We start from the raw sequence: 20720 nt of genomic DNA, 5'->3' as shown, positions 1-20720 counted from the left end.
TTCCTTTGGACAATAGGCCAATATATCCCTATTGCCTCGTGTATATAATCACTTGTATCTAAGCTTCATTTAATAATAAAAGCTGGGTGGCATCATGCCTCCCTTATCATGTGTGTGTGTGTGTGTGTATGCTTGTTATTACCATACAATTTGCTGAAAATCATGAGTGTATTAAGAATGAAGAGCTATATTCCTAAATGATGGCCCTCCTGTGGGTGGAATAGTTGGTGATAGGTATAAAATTGCAGCAGAGATTTTGAAGTTGGTTGTCATGGCAGCATTAAATTTATATGCAGAAAAAATAATAAAATAATAAAAATATGTTGCAAATGGCTGATGCTGCGTGAATGTAACTATGATTCAATTAATTTTCTAAACTTGATGTTAAGAATAGTATTTTTGATCCATCCACTCCCACCTCATATGGGTTAAGCTTAGTTTTCCTTTGTATCTATCGGTGTAGTGCCAAAACACCTGATATTGGGATCAATGGAGATGTTGTCATTTACACTTCATTATATCTAAGATATATCATATCTAGAATTAGAACATAGCCTAATTTTCTGGAGGTTGTGACCACAAAAAGTAGAGTCTGTGACAAAATAATAGGACCACTATAAGAACTAGTGTATTTGCTTTTACTTTTAATTCATGAGAATTGAGAATACATAAAAAATCCTTCTAGTATATATCAAGAAAATTTTTGGAATTATTTGGCTAATAATTTTGGATTCCTATGGCATATCAAAAAAGTTACTCATGGATATTTAGAAATCTTTAATCACTGGACTATGACACACCAGACATGGGGATCTTAGATCACTAGAGATTAGAGTACCCGAGGTTGAGGACCATCGGGGATCTTAGATCACCATTATCATTCCATTTAGGTCACCAAACAATCCTTAAGTTATACCATCAGCATTTTGCATGTGGCAACACAAGATGGGAGGACTGATGCAATTCATATATTGGCCGTTTGACATTAGGGGAGGCCCAATTGAACCATGAGCAGCCGTGCTCGTGACTTCTTGGCAAACATTATATATATATATATATATATATATATATATAGAGAGAGAGAGAGAGAGAGAGAGAGAGAGAGAGAGAGAGAGAGATTATTATGCGCTTGGGTGTACCAAGAAATAAATGCATTGTTCTTGAAAATCAATGATACGTCATCTAAATTCGAAATTCTGAATAAGATTTATAATACAAGAAAGATTTGGAAACCAAAATTCCTATATTTTGATGGCTCCAATTTAATTATTATTTAGGTATTAAAATGAATGGTATCGCTTACACTAACATAGTAAAACACATTATGGGGCACATAACTTGAAAATCGATTTTATGAGTCATGATCTACTATCTTAAAATATATCTAGATTTAAGTTCTCCAGGTTTCTCTGATTAGATCATATCATAAAACACCGTATAATACTAATAAAACAGTCCATTTTGACATAAATTAACCTACTTGATAATTAGGTTAGATCGAATCACCAAAATACATAAGTTTTAGTTTCTAAGCATATTTTGTGGTGTAAATTATGTTTGGATGGTCCATCATTGATTCAAAGGAGTATCGATTTCTAGTATACCCGAGTACATATATAATCACACCCCTCTACATATATCATCTTATATTAATCATAGAAATATTTTACCAGTAGATGCCAAATGTTAAAGGTGTCACCGGTATAATCTAAGAGAATCACATCCCCTAGTAAGTGAAGCTAGCGATTGTATTAGGGTCATCGTGACAGTATGATCACGTACCAACTGGGAATGGTCATTTACTTGGTCCTAGTTGGTAGTGGAAGTTTCCACTTGATCACCTTTTGCTGCCCATCTAGCCTTTCTTCTTTTCAGACCATGGTAGTTCTGGGTCCAGCGTTGGACAAGTCAAGGAGGGGGGAGAGAAGAGAAGTTTCGACCATATTCCAGTTTGTGTCCAAATCTATGAGCACTAAATACCATGGAGACCCATTCCGGAAGTCAAACAGTTTGCCTTTATTGTACCACGGGTCCTGAGGGGTGATATGAAAAGGACTGGGGACGCAAGAGTATCTGTTGGGACTTGTAATTTTTTCGAGGTTTATTGATACAAATGAATACTGTAGGTTTGTGTCAATGAGAAATCCAACTACTTTAATGGAATGAAAAATTATGGTCACAAATGGAGAGAGAAGAAACCCTGGCTGCATGATCCACTCATTCCTATGACGAGAACACCTGGTGATCAGACTAAAGGCTTCTTTTATGATAGATTCAATTCTTATCATATTCATTTCGTCCAAAGAAAAAAAATTAAAATTAGTGTTCTTTTAGCATCCACAATCTAGTTTGAGCATTATACGTATTTCTGCTCTTTTGAAAGGAACAAGATAGACTGGAGAATTGTCTAGCGTTGCAATTATTTTTTTCCTTCCTTTATGTTTTTCAAAATGAATAATATGGACTTGCTTAGCTTGCCGGAAGAGGAATAGAAAAAGTTAGGTCAATGAAAAAAATAGAGAAATGCCTTATATTTGGTAGGAGTTTTTAAAGAAGACAAATAAAAATAGCTTTTCTATAGAAATAATATTTTTACGTTTTATAGGAAAGAAAAACTTATATTGCAGAAAAGTCTAATTTCCACTGGCTGAAAATTTGGACAATTTTTTTTTTCAAAAGTACCCTTGAGCTTTTAGATTGAATGAGGTAAAGCCTTTTTCTTTATTGAGAGTATAATATATATATATATATTACATAATTTTCTTAAAAAAATAGATACTCAACCAAACATAAGCTACTGGAAATGTCACATTTCCACACTCAAGCAAACATGCAAAACCTACTTTTTCAGGTATCATTTATCTAGGCATCACCTTCTCAAAAAAAAAATTTGCAGTGAAGAAAATTTCTTTCCACTAACCAAACGAGTCTTATAAGACAATCATCCTTTTCTCAGATTGAAGATTGATCCGATAACTTTGCACTAAACTTTCTAGATTGCTAGTAGGGCTGGAAGTGGGCTCGGGCCGGCCCGAAGCCCATCGGGCTGGGCCGCCTGCGGGCCGGGCTATGGGCTCGACCCAATGAATTTCGGGCCGGGCTCGGGCTGCAAACTTAAGCCCAAATTTATTTCGGGCCGGGCTCGGGTTTCCCATTGGTCCGGCCCTGGCCCGGACCAAGCCCGAGCCTAATGACAGCCCGAACCAAGCCCAAATTGGCGGCCCGAATTGCATTTGGGAGTGGGAGTGTGGGACTAACCGGTTTAGGCTTTAGGGCTTACGGGATTTGGCATTTGGGGATTTTATCATCGTCTCTAGGCTCCACTTCTCCAGCCCTAGCCGTCCGCCATCGTCTCTAAGCCAGCCCGACCATCGTCTCTAGGCTCCAGCCCTAGCCGTCCGCCAGAGCCGCCGCCTAGAGACTCTTGCTGAAGCGCGATTTGCAGAGGGCCAGTTCGCCAGAGCTCGTCGACCATCGTCTTCTTCGTCTAGTCCGCGAGCGCAGAGGCAAGACGAGAGCGGGGGAGCGCAGAGGCAAGACCATCGTCTCTCTTCCCCGATCCCCATCTCGCCCTCTCCCTCTTCCTGTCCTCTCTGGTTCGTCTCCCCCCCCTCCCATCCCAAACCGTAAACCTAATCCCCCTTTCCTATTTCCTCTCACGATCGATTGTTTATTTCTCCTCTTCTCTCTTCGCAGGCGTTGATCTTGGCGCTCGGCATTGCGGCCTTCTTCCTCGAATACGTCAAAAAGATCGGATGCAAGCACTCGTAAGTCGTAAACCCTCCATCCTTTCACCTCCCAGTCCAAACCCTCTTCGCCTTTCTTGCCATCTATCTTCCTTCTCGTTTATAAATTTCTGACCTCATTGCAGGCTCGAAAGAGCTGCCGCCTCAGATGCCTTCTTCGAGGACCCCAACTCGTTGAAGAAGGTAAGCAAGCCAACGTTATGAACACTTGATTTTTTGTTTGAGTGCTTCCATTTTTGTCTTGGTTTTATGAACCGCTGATGAAAAATTTCTGCTATTATCGATTTTGTATTGTTGTTCCTGATCGAGTGTTTAGATAATGTAGAAAATTATTGGATAATTGGATTCACTTGCGTGGACATAGATTTAAAGAATCTGGACTTCACAATGCAGTATTAGATAAATAAAATAAACTGGATTAGAGGAAACTGAGATTGCTTGAATGCGTGAGACACTACGTGTATATCTAGCATATTTTCCAAATAATTCCAAATCTATATAGAATATTTTCTTTCTCTTTCGATTTTAGCCCTAATAAACCGTCTTCTTCTTTGGAGCAGCGTCGACAAAGGAAATCTTGGGGTGCCTGAGTGCCTCTGCTCCCGGGACAGGGCTGCTCCTTCTACAGCTTCCACACCAACACCTACAAGCTTAGCTTACTGGAATCCCCTTCCGGTGTCAAGGTCACTTGTTCTATCTTGGGGAGCCTTCTTTTCAACTTATTAGCATACAAACAGTAATAATATAAAAGAGGTTAGGGCCCAACTGGGCCGGCCCAAATGGGCTCGGGCCTTATTCCTTAAAAATTTTTCGGGCCCCGGCCCGGCCCGAAGCCCGAAAAAAAAATTCGGGCCGGGCTTGGGTAGGGGTTTGGCCAGACCCGGCCCGGCCCACTTCCAGCCCTAATTGCTAGTCATGATTCTACTTGGAAAAACTATCTATAGTGATATTCTAAAGTGAAGAAGATGAAAAAAGAAAATTACTGAAACCATCTGCCTATGCAGTATTCAAGGTTTCAATTACTTTGCTGTTTAGTAACAGTACTAATAAATAGAATGCTAATAAATTAAAATAAAAATGTGAAAAGATCAAGTTCTTGATTACTCATGACAATTATTGGCTATTACAAATTTAATGCTATAAATATTTATGCTTTCATATCACTATTATATTTACAGAAAAAATTTAAGCAAAGAACTATTATTGGAATCCTCAATCAATAATAAACATGTACAACAATCATTCCTACATGCCTATAGTCAAAGAGGAATACTTATTCAGTTCTTGATTGGAATTAATTGCGAAAACCCACCCAATTTTAATTAGGATGGTACTTTCTGTTGCCATCCAAGTATCTTTTCCTGTAAGCATGAGACTTGGTCTACTGGAGAAAAAGAGTGACAAAAATATATGTGGCGGAGGAAGCCATGGCGGACTCTCCCAGTTTGCTCGCCAAAGAAGGTGACAAAACGAAGGTGTGGTGTGAATGAGGCGAGGGAAAGTGTGAATGAGGTTGAGCGAGAGCCTATGGTGACCATTCACACGCATGGAACTGTGGAAGGGAACGCAAGGACGGCCCAAGTCTTCCGAAGTTTCCAAGGCTTTTTCCAGAGTTGCTCAGCCCCAGTACTACTGATCTAGCCATCGGTTTCACAAGGTTGCACATCATAATTAATATAACAAACATGGATGGTCAGCTATCGGCTTCACACGATTTTACGTCATAATTAAAATAACAAATAGGATGGTGAAAGCCACAAGAGTTTGGTTTTCAAGGAGTTTGGTTCATATAAGAGGGAATTAATTAGTGAGAAAAAACAAATAAAAGAAACAGAAAGGAAATTGCTTCTCATGGTTTTTCAGGATTCGTCAACGGGAAAGGTGACATTTTGACTTCACTTTCCAAGAAAATTCTCGGCAAAATGTTGTATGTTGCCACGGCTGAAATATGAGGGGAGATCTTGGATTATCTTGCATGATAAAAAAAAAAAAAAAAAAGAGAGATTTAGATCAAATTCGGAAATAGTAATGAAGCCATTTTTAGGCCTATCCATAATACGAATTAGAGTCCAATTACTCTGGTTTATCTAGAATAGAACGTAAAAATATTTCTTGACTTGAATGGAATCTGAAGTTGTGTCGTATAAGTAAACATTAGTTTTCTTATCATTCAATGAGCATCTTGTATTATATGTATGTATGTGTATATATATGTATGTATCTATATATATGTATGTATGTATCTATATATATGTATGTATGTATCTATATATATGTATGTATGTATATGTATGTATGTGTGTGTATATATATATACACACATACATACATATACATACATACATACATATACATACATACATATATATATATATATATATGTGTGTGTGTGTGTGTGTGTGTATGTATGGATGTATGTGTGTGTATATATATGTGTGTATGTGTGTGTGTATATATATGTGTATGTCTGTGTGTGTGTGTGTATATATATATATGTATGTATGTATGTATATGCATACACACACACACACTATATATATATATATATATATATATATATATATATATATATATATATACTTGCTTGTGTGCCAAGCATGCGTTATGAGCCAGAAAACCGCACTATTATGTGGGTGAAAATTCATGGGCAACTGATATACGTTATTTAAGTGACGCGTGGTCCATGGCAAACCTTCACCTACAGGGACATGTACATTTTAGTCCGTAAATAATTAACAAATTTTTAGGTTCTAGCCCGTAAATAAAACAAATAAGACAAAATCAAGCCGAATGAACCGATCTCCTCCAAGTCGAAACTTATGGGAAAGGCCCAAATTTAACTGCATCCTCTACAAGGCAATTTTCAAAATCTCCAGCACGAGCAAAATTATTAGAAAATCCTCATGCAACACAGCACAACCAATGAGTTAATCCACCAAGTTCCCTATTGGACACCAATCAGCCTGAAGCTCCAAGTGTTTCCAACCAACCATAACCATGCCAACCATTACCATGAATACAGGGTTAATAATTTATAATTATAGCAAACCCTAGAACAAGACACAATAGCTCGATATTACTATACCGATAATTTCAGTACAGGATTCGATTGGACATTCTGACACTCGATTGCCTGCCTTTTGTACTGCATATCGGTTTGGTACTAGTACGGTACGGTCGGCATGCACTTATACTAATATCTACTCATGCTGGAGCAAAAATTTAAAAAAAAAGAAGAAAAAAACCTATAAATCATCTTTTCTTTTCCAAAAAGAAAGAAGGATAAAGACTATTATTCATCTTTTTGTTCATCAAGTTTTTATTTCCACCAGTTGGGTGAAATTGTACGTGGGATTCCCCCATAAAGATGAGATGATTCCCAACAACTCTACATCAGTTGGACACCATGCTTTCAGTCTCTTTAACAAAGCCATCACCTGTCCAATCTTTGTCTGACTGCAAACCCTTCTTAACAGCCTTCCTCTGTCTGATTGCCTCTTGTTGCCGCTGCACTAAATCGGTATGCGTCGTAAAATACTGAAGGGAGACACTGAAATGAAGAGATGATTGTTAGCAATTCAAATTAGAGAAGAATTTCGATACACAAAACTTGATGGTTAATGCACTCTGGAAGGGTGAGGAAGAAAAGCTTGGAAACTTAATATCTAAAAATTACACAATGACAATATCAGTACCTTCAGAACAGTCATCATGCTTACTGTAATGTTTAATGTTTCTGAAAGAAATAGAGGAAGCAAAATCATACCCTCGAAAATCTTCTATTGAAGTGAAGTTGTGTTTTCTCATGAAATTCTTCAGATCAGTACATAGTTTCTTCACGAGGCCATAACCATGCATCATTACACCTGTGCATACCTGTAGTGGGAAAAAGCAGAACAGAAACAAAGCTATCAATATGCATAACATACAAATCACAACAGAATAAGGATAAATAAATAGTGAAGAAATTGAACAGAGAGTTGGAAAAAATACTGATGTGAAAAGATTGTCAAATGATAAGTATGGATGCTACATTTGTGCATGTGTTTAGGGAGAGAGAGGAAAGTAAGATGGTATGCATTGACAAGTCCATGGCACAGATTTAGATGATCTTGTCCACTCTATCATAAATAAGAAATGAAGTTTCCATATTATTTTTTTTATGCTGAAACTAGTATCATATGCTTCCACAAGGAAAATTTCGGTTCTCAGTATTCCAAACTTATGGTTACCAACCTCATATATGTAAACTGGTTTGATAAAGGTTTATCTAACAAGTAAAATCCTCATTGGTACTAATCCTGCTGATTTACAGGTCACGCAAAAAGGAAAAAACAACACAATCTTCAGGATAAATGAACTACTAGAGTTATTTCATAAAGGTAATTCAAAAATCAAGAAAATAACTATAATACTATAATTCTGAATTCAAGAGGGAATATGGCTCTATTTATGCTGACAGAAAACATTGGTCTTTTCACAGCTCAGATAGATCTTTTAGCATGTATTAATGTAAAAGCCAAATGAAGTCCCTTCCAGTTACTGTGATAAAAGGTAACAGGAAAAAATACCAGTTCTTTTCTGGAAAAAACGATAGTTAAAATCAACAAGGAATGCAAACAGAACAACTTTATGGAAACTTACCTGAACAGTATTTGCACCGAGAAGAATAAACTCTGCAGCATCACCACCTGTCTCAACCCCTCCAATTCCAGAAAGTGAATAGTCTTTGTCGCCTAATTCTTCTTTCATCATTTTTGCAATCTGCATCACTTTTCCAAGTGCAATAGGATGGACTGCCCTTGCAGAATATCCACCCGGTGTGGAGTACCTAGACATAAAAAAATAAGAGAAAAAAGAACAGAATAATTCATTGTTTTTGCAATGTAGGAAATAGTTGTTCTGTTAAAGAAGTAATCACTGACCCTTCAACGCAGGGTTCGGGGTGTAAAGTGTTGAGATCAATCCCCATCACACTCATGATTGTGTTTATTGCGGACACCCCCTCACATCCTGATTTCAGAGCCACCCGAGCAGGCTAAAGAGCATAAATTTGCAAATACATGTAAATAATGGGGATAAAAAGCGGAAGGTGTACATCTTTGACTTACAATGACATAAAAAAGCATGAATCATGAAATTACAGACAGCAAGGAAGAAATAGCTTGTTCTAAGGGGAATTTGCCATTGCAACTTTCAGATATACAGCACTCAGAATTCTAACACCATATCATGACCTTATAGAATAGAAGCTAATGACTTGGCTTAAGATTCAAAATGATCATAACAAAGCTGAATTAGTTGGAACTTTCAGACACAGCACCCTAAGAGAATTCTAACAGTATATCATGATTTTGCATTATAAGAACTAATGACTTGGGTTAAGATTGAAATGATCACCAAGTTGATTTAATTGAGCCATGTTATGACCTAAATAATGTACTCTTTTTCAACTAATATGATGATTTAGCAGCAACAACTCTAGGTTTTTCAATTTTCCACCTCTTCAAATCAGAAAACTAGATGTTGTAGCAAAATGCTAGAAGCGACAATTTGAATCAAGGTTCGCCGTCTTGGTATCGGACCCCGTACTGATATCATCTTTATTACAATGTCCGTACGTGGTATGGGTATGAGATAGCGAGGCATACTGAATATCGGTATGGTACAAAACAGCGAACCGGTTTAGTATTAGTACGATACGGTATGCCTGGCACAGCGAACCTTGATGATGTTAATGATCAAGTCAAATTTCATCCTCTAATTTTATCTCCTCAAAAAATTTGAATTATTATTTCTTTTTCATGTTATAATAACATATTAGTTGAGGAAACAGAAGCTTCATGGAGAATTTGATTTTGAAATTTCTAAAGACAAATTCTTCTAGAGTATGGAACCCATATAATAGAAGCACCTCTTACCGCGCACAGGTAATGGAAGACAAGTCAAGCAAAACCCCCCAAATAGACTTCCTAATGCAAATGTCCAAACAAATACTTTTGTGATGCAGGATGCATGAAAGGAACGTGTGCCTTGGAATAATATGTGATCATAAGACATGATCCTTGAATAGAAATTTATAAGGTGCCATAAGACCAATTTCAGTATATAAAACAAAATATTGAGCAGTGAGGAGGGCCCTTGAGCATAAGATGAGAAAATCTGAAGTTTGAGATAGATCTCACACTGACTCGGGAAATGTAAAGTTTGAAGTAAGTAGTTTGAAAAAGGTTGGTAGTCCAGTAAAAGAGAAAGAAAAAGAAGATTGAACCATTTGAAACTGAACAGACACCTTCACTATTGATCAGGGGGGTATTACCTTGGATTTGAACAAAAAACATTTGTGAGTTAGGGTGCATATTTTCAAACTCTAATTGAATAAATAAAGCATATTTTCACCTTAATTATGTCCTTGGAAGCAATAGCATAATTTGCAATTAGGCAACCATATAGGCAACAGATCTTACTATCATGAAGTGCCATCATCTAATCTGTCTCCATGTGTACTAAGTGAAAGGCAATAAGGTGAACATACGAAGCCCATGGAATATAATGGAGCATGTTGCCAAGAAGTCGAAAGGCATATTTGAATGTAGATCAGTTGGTGCTAGATGTCTCCATGAGTAACTCATCCTTTTCTGGCACATGTTGTTGCTCAGTGGACTAAAAAATTGTAAAACAGTTTCTTAATTATTTGCATAATAATTATCACCTATTAAGTATGGAGATAGCTTGTCTGAAGAAAACTTGGCAGGCTAAATGATGGGCTGATATGGTTGATTTTCATTTTTTGTGTTTTTAGCTCCTCGAGCTCAGATCAATGCCATTTAAGTTTCAAAAACCAAGATTCAAGCTTGAAACTGTTGCATTCAGTGTTCGATTCCCAAAAATGATGATATTAAGGTAATTCATGTGTTAGATCTACAAGCTTATTGTGCATCCATTGTAAATCATACATGAAAATTTCGGATATTTTAGTAGGTCTTTTGAGTTGAATATGAAAGATATGCCCTTTTTATCAGTTTATTTACTTCCTAAATTTTATTTGAAGCAATGCATCATAAGAATGTAGCTATTGTCATAATCATGCATGAGCATGAAGAAAACTAAACTAAAGTATATACAAGACAAAACAAGTATCTTCCTACAGGTTATTTGATCAAATTGATCTTTTATGTAATTTAAAATTTTGAATAAAAACAAATAAGAACTACAATTTCTTATTTTATTCATTGAAATAGTTTTTGTATAATTTTATAGTACTTTTAGATATAACAAAGTAAAAAGAATATAAAAAAGCTGATATTGATCAATTATTACATTTTTAATAGAACATTAGACATGCTTATGTATGGCACATTGCGAAAGTAGACATTGATTTTTTATTGTTTTTTGTTCATTTACTTAACATTTAAGATAGTGAAAAGATAAAAAAAAATAAACTAAATAAAGGCATTTTTATTAAAATATTTAATACACTATTGTTCATTGCATATCATAAGGATGTTACCACACTTTTGTACCAACTCTCTTAATTTATTTATGAACAATATTATGCAACAATTATAGCCAAAAAATAATTAGATTTTTATTATTATTAATACTACTATCAGGATATCATTAATTATAAGGGATATTAAGCTATCCTGTAGGATCTTTTTTGTTTTTCTTGAAGGTGCTTCTAGTTTCAACCTAAAACTAGCCATAATTGTATGTAAAAGTTGGTCAAAACAGTGCATGTGTAGTTAAAATATCATTTTTTACCTTGTTTTAATTCTTATTAGATTTTAATGGTTTCTCATATTCTTTTGTGTTTTTTTTTGGATGAAGACTGAAACTCAGGTCACATTGTCAGCATTCTCTAAATCAAAACACAGGTTTCCAGCATATCCAATCGAGTTTTGTTCAAATTTTTTCCTGTTGAATCCGTAAATATGTTATTACTATGGTATCTATTGAATCGAGGTATGTTATACCATACCGAATTAGATAGTACGGGACGCATTGTACGGTATCGGTTCAGTACTGGTATGCGGTCTGGAGAACATACTGATACTTGGTATGCCGAACCGGCCTCATACTGAATGCACCAACACAGTAACATGGTGGCACGGTATGGGGCTTAGTACCAAGACGGCGTATTTTGTGTCGAATTATTGGACAATTTTAAAGTAACTTTTCATATTTACATATTCTTACAACTTGGCTTCTTCAAGTCATTGTACTCCTCACCAGGGTCAGCCAAAAAAACCACTGTTACGAGACCAGAGGAGAGGGGGCTCGAAAGCCCTCTCTCTCTCCCCCTCCCTTCCTCCCTCTCCCCCCTGCTTCTCTCTCAATCTCTTCCTCTCTTCTCTTCTCCCTCTGCTCCTCTTTTACCAATTTCTCGAATCGAGGGGTGGAACCATGTCAGTCTACCCTCGGTATGGCTTGATACGCCCCGAACTAGACAGTTCGAGACGATATTGCCTTCCATGCTCCTCACTGGTGTATTTTTCACAATGAATCAAAACTATATTATTACCATGAACATACAGATGTAGGCCATGCTAAGTCAAGATATGCACATAACAATTAAAATGGTTTGTACTGAAATAATCTGAAAATAGCCAAAATGCATCACTCTTGGCTCACTAAACCATCCTTCACAAGAAAAAGCTTTATAACTCCTTTTTTTAAATTATAAAGTACATAGATATAGATATACATATATACAATATATCAATGTATGTATGCATGTACTTATGTATGTATGAGAAGCTTTATAACTCCTTTTCTCAATACTATAAATATAGACACAATGATATATAATCATACTTCAGAAAAAGAAGCTAACTCTGTTCAATACTATAAATGCACAGAGACATGCATGAATGTATGTTTGTGTAATGTATGTATGTGTTTTAAAAAAATTCTAGATCATGCCACAGAGATAAACAATTTAATACAGGAACTAAAAGCTGCTATTTTTTTGGAGTATTACATCAAGATATTGTTTCTTGCATAGCATAAATATAAAGTTATCGATCATGAAGGAACATAGCACAGTAAATACACCCTGTAGACTTTCCCTTATTTACTGCCAAAAATAAACTGTGCATGGACATATTAATACAAGACCAAAGCACCATGGTTATTGATATAAGTGACATTACTGACCTGAGCAATATCTGTTATGTTAGGAGTCATCTTTGCCCAAACAGGTACAGTGGCTTTCTCATTTATCCATCCACATACCTCTTCCAAAAGTGCACAATCTTGCCCCACTGCAGCACCCATCTTTCGCTCTGGCATGCCATGAGGACATGAGAAGTTGATCTCGAGGGCATCCTAATATTTAAATTCATTATACACTTATGTTAGCTCTTGACTGAAATTTAAAAAAAATGGATCTTGACAACTGGTTAGAAAAGAGAAAATGAAACAGAAAATACCACTCCAGTTGCCTCAACTTGCTCAATAAGTTCTTGCCAAGCAGCTTTGTTGTATTCCTCCATAATTGAAGCAATGAGTATTCTGTCTGGATACTCTTCTTTAAGTTGCTTAAACTCATTTAACATAGTTTCAAGTGGCCGGTCACTGATAAGTTCAATATTCTCCCACCCAATAATTGGCCCCTTGACTGAACCATTTGATCCTGCTCGAAGCCGAGCATAACGAGGAGTCACATTCACAACTTTAGCAGCATCCAGAGACACCTAGCATGCATAGATCCAGACTTAAAACTTTAAATAAAACAACTGAGAAATACAGATTCATTTCATTTTATAAAAATAGAACTATTAGTATTAATATATATTGTAGTATGTCAGCAACATTACAAAATGGGACCAAAGATTTGCAGCAAGTATCAGTCAAGTAAAAACTACAACTAACGTTCAGAATATGTAGATGGAAGAAGTTCGGCAACTAATATGGTTTATGTGAAAGTAGTCTACCAAATGGGATATTTTGTTGCTTTATGAATGAAGGAAGAACATAGAGAGAAATGAAATAATCACCTAAAAATGAATGAAAATTTAACTAAGTTATGAACAATAGCACACTGAGTCAATGTTACAACCAAACTTCAGTTAAAGTTTGCTTATTAACATCCAAAAGAGTGAAAGACCACAAACATCACATGATTGTAAACCATCCATCCATTTGATCATAGATAATTTATAATGAATTGTGAATAAGATCAGTTATTTTGATTAAACAGAAGCAAGATTTCAAGATATCAATTGTATCCAAAACAAATGTTGCATTTTACACCTTTTCGCCTGATATGAATCATATTGTCACCTTACTCGCATGACTGAAACTTACATATTCTATCAGGTCATGCATTGACCTGTATCTAGCAAGTGGTCTTTAGACTTGCTAAGTAATACAGGAGTGCTGCACCAACATACATATCAAATTTAGTTTGTCCGTTTGATTCTAGTTATTGCATTTTTAAAATGTATATTTTGTCAGAGTTGTCTTTCCTAATGTAAATTGGTAAGTCAGCATGTGGTTTAGAGCAGCCTATGAGTGCATCTGTAATTTCAGTGTTTTCCCAACATTAGAGTATATTTTTAAAAGCCGAAGATTACATTATCATTATTATATAACAAAACTAAATAGTTAAAAAAGTAAAAAAAAAAAGGAAATTTTTACATAAATTTGATGTTGACATACTAATGTATCATCAATACAACAGCAAGGGATAATTTCCAAAACCTAACAGCTGGTACTAGCATCCTCTGTTGACACTAATTGACACACTTACAATATGAACAACCAAGACTTTGATGTAAACCATTCGACATCTAACCAATATCTTGAACTTATACGTTGACAAACTGCAATAAATATCATAAGTTAGGAAAAATCTACAAAACATGAATGTACATCATAGTAAAGTGAAATATATTTTAGATAAATATAGGATTTCATGAAAAGGATATCATCAAGTATGGCATAAAGTTGCTAGAATTAAGGGCTTTCGAACTAGGTTGATAGTAATATTAGCAAGAACAAGATGTACCAAATAAATAATTATGTATTTGCCTAGCATCACAAAGAATCCATTACATCCTACATACAAGTCCATTCGGTTTCCTTTCACATTTTAGTATCTATAACATCAAAATTTGAATATATTTTTTTCACTCTTCAACATTTCAAAGTCTACTCTTTCGAAAAGGTTACAGACGCTTATATCCTTGAATCATAATATCTAATCAAATTTTCAGATAGAATCCACGAAGATGAAGCTAACTGTCTGTCATATATTACCGCAGATTCAAGAAAGGTAACTCTTTATTCTTTGATAGAAATTAAAGAAAATTATGGAAAGCAGACTATTATAAAAAAAAGTTGGAATTTGATACAGAATCCAAAAAGAAAAAGCTAAGATAAATCAACTTTAAGCCGAAAAGGTTCCTTCAGACCATAAATCGGAGAAAGGAATGCCCTTTGGACTTGTTTAATCCAAAAACAAAATCATTAGAGGAAACAAAATAAAAAGAATTGAAAGCAAGAATAAAGTCAATATACGGTTTTCTTAAGCGAACAAAAAGACTTTTACAAGTCCATGTGAAGAAAAAAAGAGAAAACAGAGGAACAAGAAGCAGATCTTCAGACAGTATCCCAAACGGATCTAAGAAAATAAAAAAGACAGAGCTTCCCTACAATCCAACACCAAGAGTCAAACCATATCACTATTTTTTTGGTTCAAAAAAAGCATTTTTTCTCCAACAGAAAAGGCCAGCCAAGAACTAGATCATGGCAGAGTCGTGGATTCTATCCATACGGTTTTGGAGATGACGGCACCCCATCCCTCATCGAAAGCCCGCTTCATAACGGTGTAGTTGGTCCCCGGCGGCCCCGACGCGATCACGAAGGGGTTGGGCATCTCCAGCCCGTTCACCCGGACACTGAGGTCCGGCTCCGGAGCCCCCTCCTCTCCGGCAGCCGTCGACGCCGCCACCCTCAGCCCCACCCTCCGCAGCCGGAGATCCGCCCGCACGGGCCTCCTCAACTCCAAAAGCGGGCTCCTCGCGACCGAACTCCTCAGAGCCAACGATTCCATAGTTACGGCCTTCCCTCTCACTCTGTTTCTCTGCTCTTCTGGAAAACTAGCGAATGGAGCATTATTTAGCTGATAGAAGGCTTGGGGCAAAGGGGAGAGATGGATGGGCTTCGTATCGCGATGAGTTGGCAGAGAATACTGCACGTGGGAAGAATCTTATTTTATATTATTTCCTATTTTATCTTATTTAATAGAAGCCGGGGGCTCTTTTTAGCCATCCTTTTCATTAAAATATTTATATTACATTCCTTAATGTTGGCTAAATTCGACCTCAGATCCTCTCAAACAAATGCTCTTGTAAGTTCTCTTCATCTTGCATGTTTGGCAATTACCAACGTATGTAGCATCCTAATATCATGTCCTCCTTTTGAATATATATATATATATATATACCCAGATGCATGAAGAGTGCACCATGCTAATTAGATTTTTTATTTCTATAGATACTATTCATTGTGAAGATCGTGTGGAACTATCACCATCATCTCGAATTGTTTCTATAGTGCACCGCTGATGTGGTGAATCTGGTGTAGGATATTATAGTATCTTGAGATAGGCTATGCTGTTAAAAGATGTACCACTGAGGATTCGTATCTAGTAAATTTGGTAGACCTACAATGGCATTCAGATTTGCTCCTCTTTTCTAGTTGGTTTAAACTTCTAAGGTAGATTGAGAAGGGATGAAGAGGAGGAGGATTGCTTTTGCTTTTTGGGTAGCTGGATTATTTGAAAAAGTTGCACAATCTTGTGATAATAGGAGATAGCGCTACATTGAGAAGGAGGATGAAGATATGGTAATTGGTGTGTTGGATTGGTTTTTTCCTCCTAGAGAAAGTTTGGGTTGGGTTTTGTTGCTAGAAATTAGACCCGGGGGCGATCGTCGGTCGAGGAGGGGGAGCGGTGGTGGACACAGGAGAGTGGAGGTCCGTCAGCGGGCGGCGTCCTCCGTCGGGGTGCCTGCAGAAAAGTCGGTGGCCGGGTTTTTCGGCGCCGGCCCTTCGATGCTTAAGTCAGAAGGGGGCTATCTGTATTCAAAGGAGAAAGAGGAGAACGGTATTTTTTGAGTTTTTTGCTCCCCCCCCTTTTGAGAAGCAAGGGTTCTCTTTTACAGAGGGGTCGGTTTACCTGTGATGTGACGGGGCGAGGCCGTCGTACGGCTTGGCATGTTGCTTGGACTGACAAACGATCGGGTGAATCATTGCATTGGTGTCGGAGGTGAGGCCGAGATCAGAGACTTATCACAGTTAATTGGACTCCGCTGAGCTGATTTGCTATGGAGAGTCGTAGGTCCGTAGATAATAGGAGCCATGCGTATTAATTGTTGAGTAAGCCGGAGATGCGCATTAATAGTTGAGTAGGCCGGAGAGTCGCATTAATTGTTGAGTAAACTGGGGGTTTGCAGAGGTCATGCGCAATAAATGCTGGGGCAGTGGCAGGATATGGCCCTCGGCCGGACTTTGGAGGGGTTCGGCCGTAGTAGGTGGTCGACAAGGACAGACCTTTGGGGTCGGAAATTCTCTAGGTCGGACGTTTCAAGGTCGGACGTTCTGAGGTCGGACGTTCAGAGGTCGGACGCCGACCTCAGTCGTCCAAGCTCGGTGGCTATGCGGCCTTTTGGAGGTGGGGTTACTATATTGCTGGGCACATGGCGAACTTATATCGGGGTCTGCGTCCTTACACATCCCGAAGCAGCTACAACGGGGACAGCACCCTTTGGATCTCCGAGATCGCTTTGTGCGGCGAACTCATGATGAGGGTCCTTGGGCCCAATGGGGCGACGCCTCGATCCCGTGGTCGAGGCCTCCCTTTTGAATAGGTACGCCGCTTCGCGCCTTAAAACGGACACGCGGCATGATCCGAGGTCGGATGTTTCTGATCTCGTATTGGCAGGATAGTGATCTGGGGAGGCTGAGGCTACATCGGCGCTCCACGTGTCCCTGAGGCTTATTAAATGGAGGGAGCGGGGGTGACGTCCGCTCGTCTTTCAAGGTGGTCTGGTTTTGCGGACCCATGATGAGGCCGTGAGATCCGATGGGACGGCGCTTCGATTTTGTACCCGACTTATTGATCTGGAGTGAATGTGGTGCTTCGGCTTCCGAGGCCGACGCGTGGTGCAATCCAGACGGGGGGTGGGAACCGAACCCGCCGATCTGGGCCATCAGGGGGGTCTATATAAACCCCATAAATCTGCCCTAAGGGTTCCACTTGGTTGCCTTTCATTTTGCCGTTTCCTCCTTCATCCTACCTTTCGACCAAATCCTGCCGGCGGTGCCCGGAGCAATTTCCGGCGACTTTCCCGTAGGTTTCCACCCTGTATTAGCTAGGGTTCCCCTTCTTCCTCCTCTTTACTCCCTTTACCTTTAGTTTATTTCATTTCTCTGTAAAAATGGGTCTCGGTCCAGAGGAAGTAGGGTCGAGTTTGTCGGGGGAGGAGTTGGAATTAATCCGCTCCCGGTTCTTCTTCCAGCCCGGGTTTCGTCTCGAAACCGCAGGGCCGGAGGATAGGGTGACCCGGCCGCCCTCAGGTCGGATCGCGATCCATCGCGAGACGCTCTGGGCCGGTCTGCGGTTCCCTGTTCACGAGTTCGTGAACAACTTGCTGGTAGAGTATCAACTCGTTCCAGCACAGCTTGCTCCGAACTCGTGGAGGACTATAATCGGGTTCTTGTCCTTGTGTCTTGCGCACGGGATCCCGATCTCGGTGAGTATTTTCCGCCGTTGTTTTTTATTAAAGAAAAATCCGGCGGATGCGGGGTGGCTATACTTCGCCTTTCGGGGCGGTATGCCACTCTTTCAGGGTGCCCCTTCCTCTATTCATGATTGGAAGATAAAATTTTTCTTTCTTGCGTCCGAGGCGCCGTGGGGGTTCAACCCGAGGTGGGGGCACCCTCGGTTGAAGGCCCTCAACAGGCTCTCCGAGCCCTCGGGGAGGGAGCTGAGGGTCTTAGACTCCCTACGGGCCCTCGGAAAGGGGTTCAACCTAACCGAGCTCCTACGGAAGGAGGCCTTGGCGAGCGTGGGCTTGAGTTCGGCGCACCCCGAGGGTAAGAGTAGTCGCATCGCTTTGTTTTTATCTGTTTTCTCTTTTTACTAACATTGGTCTGACACTTAAGAAAATTTTTGGTTTCAGACATCCCCCATATGCCGACCAGCAGCACGTCCCTCTTCTCTCGACTGAAGAGGTGGGAGGCCGAGGCCGGGGGGGCTATTCCCCAGCCTCGGAAGAAGTCCAGGTCGGCCGCCACTTCTACCTCAGCCGCGACGGGAGGCCCAGAGGCGGGGGTCTCTGGGACCGTTCGAGGGCGAGCATCAGCTGCCGGCGATGCGGCTCGGTGGCCCCATCTTGTCCGGCTCCCGTTGCCCAACGGGGAGGGCCGACAGTGATCCGGCTGCAGCGTTCGGGGCCCGAGCCGAGCAGGGGCCCCGAGGTCCCCAGCTCGGATGAGCCGAGCACCTCAAGGGGCCAAAGGGTGGAAACAGCCGAGCCAGGGTCCCCGCTTCTCGAGGGGAGCTCGGCCTTCCACGATGCCGACGTCGCGCGCGCGGTGTTTCGGCATGCCATGCTTCCAGCGGACCGAGCCGAGTTCCAAAGCTCGTCGCTGGAAGAGATCGTCGACAGTACTTACCGCAATACTGTCCGGGTGAGCCATTATCTCAATTTTCCTTTGGCTACTAGCGTATATACATATTGCCTGTTTTTTACTTATAATCGCTTTCTCTTTTTCCTCTTGCAGCATATTCATGAAGTCGACGCCTTGGTGTTTATTGCCCAAGGGTGTCAGGAGGAGACTCGGCGACTCAGCCGGCAGTTGGAGCCGGCCAAGAAGAGGGTCGCCGAGCTAGAGGCCGTGCTGGCCGAGGCCGAAGCGCGGAGGGAAGCGACGGAGGCTGGGCGGCTGGCCGTCGTCGAAGAGCTCGAGGAGGAAAGGGCCGCTCATTCTCTCGCCAAGTCGGCCCTGCGCGCTTTAGAGGCGCGTCTGGCGGAGGCTCAGTCCGAGGTTGCAGGCCTCAAATACGAGGGCGGGGTCTTGCGCCTGAAGGTCGAGCAGCTTGAGGCCCGGGAGAGGAGGGCGCTCGAGCGAGCCGAGCATGCCGTGGACTTCTTCAAGGACTCGGACGAATTCTGCGACATGCTAGAGGAGGAAACCGTGGATGGGTTCCTCCGCGGCTTCGAGAACTTCCGGAGGCAGATGGCTCGGTTCTGCCCCCAGCTCGATCTCTCCACGATTCGTCCGAGGATGAGGTTGGGCTGCGACTCCGACGACGACGTCCCTGATGCCCTCGCGCCCGAGGAGGAGTCTACTGAGGCTGAGGCGGACACAGACGCATTGGCGGTGACGGAGGCTCCCCCTCGCAAAATTACCGAGGACGCTCCTAAGGTGCCCACCGAGGTCCCCGCCGCAGACCCCGAGCCCGTGTCCGCCGAAGGCCCCCAGGTCATCGCCATAGATGACCCCGAGGGCGACGCCGACGCTGCTGCCGCCTCTTAGGACGTAGACTTTTTTCTTCCCTTTACTGTAAATGAGGTCGGCCTTCAAAATTGTTGATCGGCCGACCTCTAATTTTGTACTTAGCCTTCCGGCGCTTTGTTAATGAAAAAATTTCCTTTCGTGATTCTGCGCCTATTCTTTCCTTTTACTTTCTTCAGTTGTGAGCGAGGCCGGTACTTCAACTTATTATTTTACCGATCCTCGACTTTGTATCCTAGCCTTTGGGCGGCTCATCAATGAATACACGTTTCTTAGCTGTATTTTGCTTTTCTTTCCCTTAACTTGTTTTCCAACAAATTTCACCAAGTCTTGGAGCTCGGATTTGAGCGTCCGACAAGTTTTGGAGCCCGGATCTAGAGCTCGCGTTTGGTTTTCGGATTCTTGAGGCACCAAGCTCGGGCCCCGGACCCCGAGAGGGGATTT

General features: G+C 40.4%; 1 protein-coding gene across 1 annotated transcript; it reads right to left on the bottom strand.

Annotated features, from left to right (window-relative positions):
* Positions 1-6988: 6988 nt before the first annotated feature.
* LOC120106106 (dihydropyrimidine dehydrogenase (NADP(+)), chloroplastic-like) lies at positions 6989-15893 on the bottom strand. Its single transcript, XM_039118994.1, has 7 exons — positions 15529-15893; positions 13181-13444; positions 12906-13076; positions 8672-8784; positions 8391-8577; positions 7513-7622; positions 6989-7296 (listed from the first exon to the last, which is right to left on the bottom strand). The coding sequence occupies exons 1-7, from the start codon at positions 15805-15807 to the stop codon at positions 7140-7142; spliced, it is 1281 nt and encodes a 426-aa protein (XP_038974922.1). The 5' UTR covers positions 15808-15893; the 3' UTR covers positions 6989-7139.
* Positions 15894-20720: the final 4827 nt, after the last annotated feature.

This window comes from Phoenix dactylifera, unplaced genomic scaffold (assembly GCF_009389715.1).
Source record: "Phoenix dactylifera cultivar Barhee BC4 unplaced genomic scaffold, palm_55x_up_171113_PBpolish2nd_filt_p 000465F, whole genome shotgun sequence".
In the NCBI taxonomy this organism is placed as follows: domain Eukaryota; kingdom Viridiplantae; phylum Streptophyta; class Magnoliopsida; order Arecales; family Arecaceae; genus Phoenix; species Phoenix dactylifera.
Note: the sequence above shows the minus strand (reverse complement) of the source record. Positions and strands in the feature narration are given on the sequence as shown.